At 43.3% G+C, this 13,118-nt stretch overlaps 1 protein-coding gene across 1 annotated transcript in view; it reads right to left on the bottom strand.

Annotated features, from left to right (window-relative positions):
- OSBPL10 (oxysterol binding protein like 10) overlaps positions 1–13,118 on the bottom strand; it is a 280,920-nt gene that overhangs the window by 43,516 nt on the left and 224,286 nt on the right. The window contains exon 6 of the mRNA XM_081825542.1: positions 2,961–3,115. Coding sequence (XP_081681668.1) covers positions 2,961–3,115 — 155 coding nt within the window. The remainder of the gene's footprint in view (positions 1–2,960; positions 3,116–13,118) is intronic.

Genomic DNA, 13,118 nt, shown 5'->3' with positions numbered 1-13,118 from the left:
ACATTAATGAGTGACCTTTAAAAGCCCCTTGGGAACCTAAGGATGGTGACTGTCTCCAGTGGAACTAACACGATGATTAGAGGGGTGCAACTTCCAGTCCCACCCCCTGACTTCCGGGGAGGGGCTGGGAGAGGTGGAGTTTTGTCACCAACAATTTAATCAATCTTGCCTCTGGAATGAAGCTTCCATAAAACCCCAAAACAACAAGGTTCAGAGAGCTTCTGGGTTGGTGAACTTGGGGAGGTGCTGGGGGGGTTGCTGGGGAGGTCATGGCAGCTCACGTGCCTTCCCCAAGCATCTCTTCCATCTGTTCCTGAATTCTAATCTTTTATAATAAACTGGGAAGTGTTTCGCTGAGTTCTGTGAGCCACTCAAGCAAATTATGAAAACCCAAGGAGGGGGTCATGAGAACCTCTGATCTATAGCCCATTGGCAGAAGCACAGGTGACCTGAACTTATGATTGGCTGAAGGTGTGTGGGGGGGGGGGGTCGAGGGGCAGGACAGTCTTGTGGGGCTGAGCCCTTCACCTGTGGGATGCGAAGCTCTCCCCAGGGAGACCATGTCAGAGTTGAACTGAACTGTATGATGCCAAGTCTGTGTCCAGTGAGAACTGGATTAAATTAATTGCTTGCTGGTATTAAAAAAGCACACACCCATCGGAGGGAGGTATACCTTGTATACCCTAATTATTGCTTCTAAAGATTTAAAACAAGCAGCAAACCAGAAGAAAATAGTTTACTCAGTTAAAGTGCCACAATAACTACAATCCTGAGTTTCACTGGTGATCACTCACATAGTAACTCATTCTCTATACTGAAGGGTTAAGGAACATATTCACAAGGAATTTTCAGCCTCTAGGAATTTCACTTCACTCCTTCTTGGGTTATCTCTCCAAATTGTGCAAAAAGGAGGCAATGGAAACATTTTCCTTTTTCTGACAGGAAAATGATTGGGTCAATATTGCTAGCTTCCTCAGTTCTCAAAAGAAAAACAAAAAAAAAAAGTGACAAAGCACAATGGCCTAAAGTAAAAATAGTATCCAACCAACACTAGCTGTTGGGGTTGTGAGAAGCATCTACCACAGCAGTCATTGGAAAAAATGGAAGGAGTCTCAAACTCTCCCTTCTCCGAAAACCATCAAAACACCATCATGTCCCCGTAAGTCCTCCCTGCTATGAGGACTTACCTACCAATACCTTACACCGCTCTGACTGGAGTAAAGGTAATACGACAACCAGAAATTGATGCTGTTTATAACGTAAGGGTGAAAAAAGTTCTCCCTAGTTCTTCTCTTTCAAAGTATTTTTAAAAAGTTGAACCTGGAAGCTAGTCCTTTCTTGTGGACAATTATATACTCTTCTGTCAATGCCAGTGACTGGAAAGGCAAAGAGAGCAACAATTTTAAGTAAAAAGGACAGGCCTGGCCTCTCGAGCTTCAGCATTAGAGGAAAAGCAGAAAAAACACGCAGAAGGATTCCCAGAATGGGGGAGGACACCAGTCCTAATAAGTAAGCTTCTTAGGTTATGGCTTCTGTTGGGTTTTGCCCAAGAATGCTGCTGGGAATGAGATCCTATAAAATTGTTACTGAAGATCTAATAACTTACTTCCCTACTCTTAATTCTTCCCTAGAGCAAGATTTTAAATGTATTTATTATGACGTGAACCCCAAAGGTTCTCTGCCAAGGGAATGAAGGATATTATCATAGTTTTCAACTCTTGAGCGGCTAAGCACCTCACCCTCAAATGCCAACTCCCCCCGCCCCCCACCAGCCGCCAAGGCTCTCAAAAGAGCAATAGGACGGTGGGGCTCCCACCATTTATTCCGTCACCAACTTACCTGCCAGTTCACCTACACATCAGCTGCGAGTGTTTCAAACTGAAACTCCTGGTACAGGCAGAGGCAAGTGCCTTTGAGAATCTCACGTCCCCTATTCGTTTCATACCCTGCGAAGGCACCTTATAGATGCTAATGGAACACTTGTAGGCAGGCTGACCCTACCTCTGTAAGAGCCAAGCTACCAAAGTCCCTGTCCCAGAATATGATCATGTGAAGCTTGGAAAAAACTTTCAATTGATAACCAAGACCATTGGACCCAAGCAGCTGCCTTGGGGCTCTCGACCTTCCCCAACAGATTTTATGAGCACCCTACATTTTTCAGGCTAAGGGGATTTCAGTTAGAATTAAGAACAACCTCTAATGCGTGAGTCAGGTATGGCTCAGCCCAGTTCACAAGGTCCCGCAGAGAGAATGCGTGCATCAAACAGAAAAGAAAATATAGAAGTTCCCTTGCGACACAAAGTGAAATCGACAGGAGGACGCGCTGTGTGTGGCTCCCTTCCAGTGGTCACTGGGAGGCACGGTTAGTCGGGAGAAGCTTGTGGGCAGGGGGCAGTCCACGGAGCCTGCCGAGGCCTGGCTCATCGGGAGGCTCTGCAGGGGCCACCGCCCCCCCACCCGCCCCCGCCCCTGACCCGGCAGGGCAGGAGTCCCCGCAGCTGGAGGGGAGGCCCAGGAGTCTCAACCATGGCCCCGGGGACGCATGCAGGGGTCGAGCGTGTGAGGCAGGCGCTGATGTTAGCACGAACCACATGAAGAAGCCATTATTCAGGGGAGCGACATAATATATTGTAACTGCTCCCAGCATGTCAACAGGCATCATTTTAATGGGTGCGTTTGAATTTCTCCCACTTGAAGTTAAAATGACTCCCATTTCAATGAAAATAGGAGATTCCTCATTGGTAGGATCACATTTCAGCCACGGCAGCTGCCAGACACGAGAACAGAAGTGCCAGGCGTGCCCAGAGCCGATTTTGTCTCTCCAGGCAATGTGTCCATTTTATAATTTGTCTCCTCTTCAAACAAAGAGATGAGCAAGTTACAAATATAATTACTACATTTCTGAACAAGCGAGAACACAAGCCACACGGGTGCAGAGAGAGAACTAACGGCTCGCTTACCTCGGGCTCTGGCGGCAAGCTTTGCTCTTCTGCAGCGGAGTCTGGTAAAATCGCCCAGGTTATGTTGGCACTGGTTGATGGCAAAGAGCCAAGGGTCCCATTTTTCAGCTGCTCTGTGGAATGTGACTTGGGCCCGTGCCATCCCAGGATGTTCTCTGCAATAAACACCGAGAATGATGCCAAGTATGTTCCAACTTAAACATTTACAGCTCAAGAATATGTGTACCCCACTGTATAAGGAGACGGACTTGAAATGGGCCCAATTTGAAGCGGACTATGGTAAATTTAAGCAGGCTTGTTCTGAACGAGGTACCAAGTGTGGATTTGGATCTATTTATAAACTAGTTTCTGCATGATGGCAGTACCAGAATTATTACCATAGGCTGTTTCTTTCCCCATCCTTGGGCAAAAAAAAAAAAAAAAAAAAAATCGCATTCACCAAAGTCAGATTTTCTCAAAAGTGTTTTTCTTAATTTTTTAAGAAAAAATATTTATATAAAGATATTTATCATTAAAACATTAGAATAAACAACAAGGCAAATTTTATCAGAAAGGAGCTGCTCAAATTGTGGTTTAATTGCCAATCGGCATAATGACCTGCAAAGTTGCCGGCATCATGTGCCTCACCGCCCCCCCACCCCACCCCGGGTAGATGTGGCTGCTAGGGCAGAAGTCCGGAAGCCCCAACACGAAGGACTCTTGTTCATTCCATTCTAGCAAGAAACACGTTTATAAACACCAGTCTGATAAACCAAAGGCATTTTACTAATCCTCCCTCAACCCTGGGGGGAATCAAAAAAAGACTTCTTTAATTCTAATACTGTTTATTTAGGAGTCAAGTGTTATTATAGACTCTCTAGGTATGCTTATTAGTGGGGACAGGAGCAAACACAGGGGATTCCTTTATCAATTCTACCACTGGAATAAGAATAGGTCTCAAACTCAGCTGACCCTCCCCCTGGAGACTGTGTTCTCCGTCTAAGAGCAAGGATAAGGGATGAAGAAAAGGTAGGCTGAAGTGGATACTGCCCTACATGAACTAGAGCTCGACCACGCAGGGTCTCTGAAGTTCCATCAGTAATCCTGTCCGTTAATTAGCCTTTTCGCTAGAGTTACTCAAAGAAAAATCGACAAGTATCCCTTGGGAGACTCTGGTTGATAGAAACAAAATAACAGAGCCAGCGAGATGGCTGTATGCATGCTGAGTGTGTGTGCCACTATCCAACACAAGCATATTTTTATGCAGAATTTTGTTTAATGTCAAGTGTTAGATCACATAGCTGTGGCTTAAAAACCGCAAGTGGCTTCTCATGGCAACTGGAACGTAATCTAGCTGCCTGGCTTGCAAGACTGCCCAGTCTCATTTCACTTTCTCCCCAGTGCTCACTGTGCTCAAGTCACGCTGGTATTTTTTCCATTCCTCAAGTGAGCCAAGTTCATTCAGGTCAAGAGCCTTTGCGCACACCCTTCCATCTGCTCCAAACGCCACCCCTCCAGTTCTTCTACATGGGGGAGAGGTCTCCTTCATAAATCCAGGGGTTGACTCAAATATCACTTGCACAGGGAAGCCCCCTGGGACCTCCCCAGCCAAAGCATCGCCCCAAAGGCACCCCCAGCCCCATCAGTCAGTTTACTGTCTTCACAGCACTTAGCACTATCTGAACTCACCCTGCTCATTTGTTGGTCTACTGTGTTTCTCTCCTCCCTAAAACGGCAGCTCCTGAAAGCAGAGACAATATTGCCCTTGCTCAGGGCTGGGTCTCCAGAACCTAGAATATGGTCAGGCAAAGAGTATGCACTCAATAACTATGTGCCAAAATGAATGAATGACTATTAAGATTTTCACAGACAGTAAATTTCAAAAGGAATGTGCATTTCACAACCTCCTAAAAGTTAAGAAATAAGAAACAGCAAAAAGAGAGAAAGTAGAATGGATGGTGGTTGCTAGGGGCTGGGGGTAGGGGAATGGGGAATTAGTGTTTAATGGGTATGGAGTTTGTTTCACAAGATAGAGTTCTAGAGGTTGGTTACACAGCAATGTGAATGTACTCAACACTCTACTGAGCTATATACTTAAAAATGGTTAAGGTGGTAAATTTCTGAATATGGGTGTTTTACCTTTTTTAATGGCAAAATAGCATCTATATTAGCAGCTCTTGATATCATTTTTAAAAAGGTGGAAACTCACAATACTAAAAACCAAAGGCTGAAGGATGAGCTAAGACCAGACTTGGGAGGAATCCCCATAAATAATAAGGCGGATGGGGCTGGACTAAGAAAACCAACCCAAGGTTCAAGACACCAGAATCTGCCATGAGAAAGGTAGGAAGAGACTTCTTACACCTGTCCTGCTGACCAACTCCTTATCAGCAACTGCAAGTTGGATTCAGATCTTAAGTACTGAGCAGCTGTCTTATCAATACAGGAGTACTACTTTTTCTAAAAAAAAAAAAAAAAATTTATGCAAGTAGTAAATTTCCTCTAGAGTAATTAGGAAAACTTAAGAAGCACTAAGGAAAAATAAGATCTGCTTGCCTAGGTGATTGGGACAATATTCCCTTCATTACTTCTACACCTCAACTCTGTCCCTCCCTCCCCTCCATACCACCATCATTCAGAGATGATAATCCAGGAGACAATGGGACGGGAAGTAGAGTCCCACAGGCAGTGACACACTGCATTCAGGAATAGACACAAACCAGGACAGGAAGAGAGAAGGTAGCAATGCATGCTGGGGAATGTAGTCTTCTGGATACTCTATGGATTCAGCATATCAAAGAATCAATGAGTGAGGACCAGAGAGAAGCCCATCCTAGGCCAATCCAGGTGCTCTATTAAATGATCACTTAGTTTGGAAGTCTGGCTAGGCCTGCCTCATTGGAGGATGTAGGAGGAAAATTCTAACAGAGTAAATGAGATAGGGGCGCCTGGGTGGCTCAGTCAGTTAAGCGTCTGCCTTCAGCTCAGGTCATAATCCCAGGGTCCTGGGATCAAGCCCCATGTCTGGCTCCCGGCTCAGCGGGGAGCCTGCTTTTCCCTCCCCCTGCGCCCCCCCCCACTCGTGCTCTCTCCGCTAGCTCTCTCTCAAATAAAGAAAATTAAATTAAATTACATTAAAAAACAGAGTAAATGAGATAGATTATATAGAGCTTGGGAAAAGAAGTGGACTCCTCAGAAAGCTTAGAGGAAGAATCCATCTCTGAAATTTCTAATGTAAGGCCTTTGGCTCAGGTCATGTCTCAGGGCCGTGAGGTTGAGCCCCTTGTCGGCCACTGTGGAGCCTGCTTAAGATGCTCTCTCCCTCCCCAGCAGAGGGAGAGGGAGAGAGAATCTTAAGCAGAATACACAACAGAGATCCAAGAGACCCTGATGGACAGAGATCAGGTCAATGGGACAGAAACAACAAATAATGGCAGAAGAAACAGACTGAGCAGAAGAGAGAGCTTGGGTGCGCTGGTAAAGTCTACCACTTTCCAGCAAAGACAATGGGGAAAGGACACATCTACACACAGCTTGGAAATCCTTTTTTTTTTTTTTGGCTTTTCATTGCTGGAATTTCAAACTCATATGAAAGTAGACTACAATGTATGGCCTAGCTCATGAAGTTTGGCAATATTTTTGAATAATAAAAATCAAGAGACTATTTTCCCAATCATTTAAGGCAGAAAAGTTAGACTTGCCTTAAAGGAAAATAAACTAGTTTTGAATTTTGCTTCAACACTAGATGTCAGAAGGTGAACAGGTGAAGAGAGGAATGCAAACAAAAGTCTACAGATTTGGGGGCGGGGTGAGGGGCCAGGGGATAATGCTGTCTGCAGCCAAATGATCTTTCCTCTGCTAAGAAGCTCTTTCGAGGTAGCAAGGACTACTGTATGCAACTTACATGGGTTAACTCATCTAATCCTAAAAATGACCCATGAGGTAGGTCTTACTATTATGCCCATTTGTCAGATAAAGAAATAGAGGCACAAATAGCTGGTAAGTGGTAGAATCAAGATTAAAACCGAGGCAGCCTGGTTCTAGCACCCAGACTCTTAAACTTTACACACTGTATGCTTTCCCGGAGCACCTCAGAGACTCAGAACTAAGTTTCCACCCTCTGTGGGAAAAAACTACTTGAGGACATGTACCAACATATGAAGAAAAGAAGCAGAATCAGGAACTCAAGGCTGGAAAATTGTGTATTAAAAGGACTGAACCCCATTAAACACAGAGCCGAGCAGAGCTGCAGTGTCAGGGGAAGTAAGAAGGACACTCCCCTCGGGTGTAAATTTTAAAGTGGCACCAACAAGACACTCAGTAATCAGGATAAATGACATTTTCACACAATATTTTTAAAACCAAAATTAATGGAAAAAGTCTTGCAAGACTCAGTCTCCCTTGCCTCGCTGCGTTGAATCCTGTCTTAACTTAAAATTTTGATATTTCGTTCATCCTGGATTATTTCTGCATTAATTTTGGTTCAGAAACATGTCATTAAAGGATCATTATCTTAATTATTTGGCACCCCTTAAATTTGTGCTCAAGGTGAGTGCCTCATACACCTCACCCCAGTCCGAGGCCTGGTAGTGAACTGAAATAATTTTTCTAAACATGGTTACATGACTGAGTATTAAATCAAAATTATTTTAAAGAGATTTAATCATTACCACATTAAATATTAAATTAATATTAAGATATTAACAATAGCCCCCATATTATATTACCAAAAATAGGGACGCACATCAGAGAAACAGGAAATTAAAGTATGCTGAGTTTTCATCACTAAAGGAGAGAGTCAAAAAGAAGTGTCATTCTTGACTTTGATGATTAGAAAAATACAGGTTAAGTTTATGTTTAGTACAGCATTATTTACAATAGCCAAATTATGGAAGCAGCCCAAGTGCCCATCCATAGATGAATGGAGAAAGACAACACACACACACACACACACACACACACACACACACACACTGGAATATTACTTAGCCATAAAAAGGAATGAGATCTTACCATTTGCAACAACATGGATGGAACTAGAGAGTATAATGCTAAGTAAAATAAGTCAGTCAGAGAAAGACAAGTACTGTATGATTTCACCCATATGTGGAATTTAAGAAACAAAACAAAGAAGCAAAGAAAAAAAAAAGAGAAAATATAGGTTAAAGAATGCTTATGAAAAACATAATGTCGGGGCGCCCAGGTGGCTCAGTCAGTTAAGCATCTGACTCTTGGTTTTGTCTCAGGTCATGATCTCAGGGTCATGGGATCAAGCCCCACGTTGGGCTCTGTGCTCAGCACGGAGTCCACTTGTCCCTCTCCCTCTCCTAATTCCCCAGCTCACGAGCGCATTCTCTCTAAAATAAATAAATAAGTAAAATCTTTAAAAAAAAACGGGCACCTGTGTGGCTCAGTAGGTTAAGCATCTGCCTTTGGTTCAGGTCATAATCACGGAGTCCTGAGATTGAGCCCCACCTCGGGCTTCCTGCTCCGTGGGGAGCCTGCTTCTTCCTCTCCTCCCCGCTCGTGCTCTCTCTTGCTATCTCTGTCGCTATCTCTCTCTCTCTCTCTCAAATAAATAAATTCTAAAAATTAAAAACTAAAAAAAAAAAAAAGTAACTGCTACTAAAATTTATATACATATTGTTCCTGAAACACTAAAGATGATGAGTCAAGGAAGTACAACCTATGTAGCAAAATAAAGAGAAAACAAGAAAAGCCACAGGGAAGCAGGAAAACAAAAAGCATAAAGGATTACCCTACCAGGAAAACAAACAGCAGTTTAAATAAATAAATGGACTGCGTTATTCTATTGAAAGGCAGACTCTCAAGACTGTGTTCTAAAACAAACGCAAGTCTAGACCATACACTTCCTTAATTCTAAGACACACCCATTTCCCAAACGCTCCGGAACAAGTTTGTCCTACAGTCAGTATCGTGTCAGATTTCATCTGCAGCTTTTTCCTTCTCAGGAGCACTGAGGATAATGGTGTGTTTTACTACTACTGACAGTTGAGAAAATATGCCACACCTATAGAAATTGACTCAAGTAGGAAGATGGTCAAAAGTAGGTTCTCCAGTAGGAAGGAGGTCTCAAGTAGGAAGAAGGTCAAAAACAGACCGAGACGTACAAATGAAAGGACAACTAGGAACAGACATTACCATGTGGCTGCTGACAAACCGTTAACTCAAGTAGCTGGAGATCCACTGGCTTTCGTTCCCTCCTGGAACACCCTGACGCTCATGAGCGGGGAGATCATGGAAGATGACAGAACAGGAAGGCGGAGGGTGGTCCACCGAATGGCAAATCCAGGCCTTAAAAGAGGCTTTTTACACACACCTGCAACTCCTCACACGACACACCATAGTCGATAGGACAACATCGGGAGGAAGGAAAGCAACTGTATATGGTTTAGTTCCCTGAACCAACTAGAAGCAGAAAGAAAGCGACAGAAGATTTAACTGTGGGCATTAAGACTGGACTGTGGAACTGCTTTCATCTGTCCTTGGCCTTAGCTTCAGCCTTGCTTGGAGTGCTGAGGGCTGCAGTCTCCATGCCGGGGCTAAGAGACCTCTGCCCAGAGGCCTCTGACAGCACCCAACCCTCGTCCTGCAACACAGTGACTTCATGCGTCCTATGCTCAGTAAACCTAAGTCTTCCAAGACAGAGAAAGATGGATATTTACAAACCTGAAGACAACAGAAGGCACATTTACAATGGAAAGCTATGATGTTAGTATCTAATGCCTTCCTTAGGGAGAATGTGCCACTCAAAATCTCCCTTCGGATAGCTCCAACAACAAAAAAATCCACCCACCTGAAATATTCTACAATGCTAGTTTTTCTTTTTTTTCTCCAATATGCTATTTACTGGAGGAATCATCACGTTTCCATCTTGGCTTTTAACCACAAAATGAGGGAAGGTGACTCGTGTGGGGCACATCCTCACCAGAAGCGGAAGGTGTCCAGAAAGAAGGTGTAAGAGACAGAGACAACAAAGTGGAAAGAGAGGAACACTGGCAGTCTGAAGACATCTCTGGAAAAAAGAGAAGCACAGCAGAAGGAAGAAGGCCACCCAGCCAGAGAGGCCACAAAGGCCTTATGAGAGGCTCACTTATTCACCCTTTTTGCCAACCCCCAAACGGAAAGGCCAACGCAACTGGCTTCTTCTAACTGACAAGCCCCACAAACCTTATAAGAGAATGAAAAAGTTATTGGAAGGACAAGTTAAGAAAAGCACATTAAACTCTGCTCTGGTTCTCCCCTCTTCGATGACACATCTCTTAATCTCTTGTCCTGATTTATGTCCAAGGGCACGTGGGTCACCTGCTGCAATTCCCCAACACCCTGCTGTCACTTGCTCCGGCAGTTCTGACTTCAGCATTTTTCCCAACATGCCTTGCACTGACCACACTGTCAGCATCCAGCTCTTACCTGGCACTAGAATGTATTTGTCTGGTTACAGGTGTCTGTTCTGACTCCTGAACCATGCTCCCCAGATCAAGACCTGCAAGCAAGGAATTAACCAGAAGCAATGCCAACAGAGTACTCTGCACTCCAAACCACTCCAAAGGTCTAGTTTCTCTCCCACACTGGCAACCCACCCAAAGCCCAGACCCTCAAGCAGCTCTCAGCTTTTTCTAACTGTGAGTGAAGTCCTACCCACCTTTCCAAGTAGAGACGGAGGCACACATCTAGACTGAGGAGAACGGATGCCTGCCTACCGGCCCCCATCCATCATTTGCCTCCATCAAGCTATTCAAGTATATTTAGTAGTTCCCAGGAACAGAACTACAGGAGCTGTGGCCTAAAGGGCAAGTTACTTGATTAATATGAATTACAAACTTCTCCATAAATGGAAATTAAATGAAACATTTCAGGCTACTGTATCTTAGAGATAAGATCAGAGACAGGTCTAGGAGCCCAAAACGCGTAAATGGTGGGCAGACGAATACTGAAGCATTTTTGGATTTCAGGTCAGTTGCCGTGTGCTTGAGATGAAATGAGCGTTAAGGAGCAACATTTACAAAGGCTCCAAAGCCAACTGGTTCCCCAGAAGATACAATGAAATGCTATGGAAGATGAAATGCTACAAGCCCACAAATTAATTTCTGATTCAGAAAATTTCTTTAGGAAGAAATACAACAGTGGGAGGGTCAGAAAGCAAAGAAGCCAGAATCAAGAACAATGCGTGTGGATATTTAGTATGCTGTAAGCAATCTGTGCCTCCCTGCCCATCGAACATTTAAAGGAAGCCCTGATGGAGTTTCGCTGTAATGAGATTTTGATTTCCATCAAACCAGGATGGCACTCCTTAGATACAAGCATTATGCTTTTATCCGTGGGAGTCAGGCTGCTGTAACTATTGTCAAGTTCAAGAGCCCTGAGATTCCAAACAAAGAAATTTTGTGCTGACACTCCCCCGGTTGCCACATTTTCTTCTTCCATTAGCTTGAGATTCCGGAATTCCATTTTAACTGCAGGCAAGTATGATGTTTTGGATGCAGGAAGTAATTCAATTGCTTCCCCCAATGTGTGCCAGAGATTGAAAAGAACCTGCACAATGTTTTAAAACTTAAGGGGCTGTTATATGAAATTTTTTAGGAGGGTTAAAAGTTAAAAGAAGACAAGAAAACAAAATAACCTTTGTGATGCTTCAAGCACCTTCTATCCTCCAACCTTCAGCCAAGTTCCTTGATAAAAATGGTTAAAAGGAGGGGAGGGGATGGGGAGTGGGTGAAGTAGGTGAAGGGGATGAAGAGGTACAAACTTCCAGTTATAAAATAAATAAGTCACAAAAATAAATAAATAAATAAATAAGTCACAGGGATGAAAAGTATAGCCCAGGGAATACAGTCAATAATATTATAATACACTTAGGGGCAGTCAGTTAAGCTTCCAACTCTTGGTTTTGGCTCAGGTCATGATCTCAGGGTTATGAGATCAAGCCCTGCATCGAGCTCAGCACTGAGCACAGCGTCTGCTTGAGATTCTCTCTCTCTTTCCCTCTGCCTCTCCTGCTCGTGCTCTCTGTTGCTCTTTCTCAAATAAATAAGTAAATCTTTTTTAAAAATAATATTATAATACACTTACTGTGGTGAGCATTTCGTAATATATATATAATTGCTGAATCACTATGTTGGACCCCTGAAACTAATTTATTACAGGTTAACTATACTTCCGTGAAAAATAAAAATGACCAAAGAAGTGGCAAACAATAGTGATTCATAAGTTTGCTGTCACTGGATGAATAGGTTTTTAATTTGAATATAGTAAATATAGTATAAAAACAACAACAAAAGTGACTAAAAGCAAGGGAGGAAGGACAGTCAAATGGGGCAGGGGTGTAGGAAGGGGCAGGGGAAATACAGGAGGTAACGCTGTACACACAGTTTCAGGGATATTGCTTGGTCCTCCCAGATAACTTCCATTTCAACCTGTCATCACATCTGAAATTCTACCTTGAGTTTTGTCCTTCCAAGCTCTTAAAAACACCATTTTTTTCCCAATGAGAATCAGGGAAAAAATTAGAAAGCTGCTAGAAACCAGCCCTGCAGAAAGATGTAAGGGAGTCATTTTAGGAATAACAAAATGGTCCAAGTGTATATTTACCAGTGAAACATTCCTGAATGCACCCATTAGGTTGCAGAGGCTGTAAGTTACGATATTCCGTGGGAGAGATCACGGACGCCTTGAACAGCTCCCCAGTGTAACTCAGAATCTGTGCTCAAGCCCCAATGGGGTCATTGAGACTCAGTCCAGATCTGAAAATATCAAGGAGTCCCATGGGGGGCTGCAACATTAGAGTTTCATTTTTCAAGCTGAGAAGGAAGAGGAAAGATAGAAAAGCAGGTTTGGGCACCTTCACTTTGTGCCTGAATACACACGCACACATCCCCTAGGCTGGATCCTGCACCAAAACCTTTTTCTTTTGTTATGAAGGACATTAAGAGAGTAATTGGCAAAATTTAGTGAGGTCTACAGATTAGGGAATAGGATTGTACTCATGTTCATTTACTGATTTTGATGACTGGGCAGTCATTATATAGGAGACATTATATAAAGGACATTATATATAGTGTCCTTTTTCTTTTTAAGGAAATACATACTGAAGCATATAAGAGTTAAGATATAGCATGTCTGCAATTTACTCTGAAGTGGTTAGAAAGTTATAATATG

The sequence above is a fragment of the Leptonychotes weddellii genome, chromosome 1 (genome assembly GCF_054177405.1).
Source record: "Leptonychotes weddellii isolate Sample4059 chromosome 1, ASM5417740v2, whole genome shotgun sequence".
Taxonomy (NCBI): domain Eukaryota; kingdom Metazoa; phylum Chordata; class Mammalia; order Carnivora; family Phocidae; genus Leptonychotes; species Leptonychotes weddellii.
Note: the sequence above shows the minus strand (reverse complement) of the source record. Positions and strands in the feature narration are given on the sequence as shown.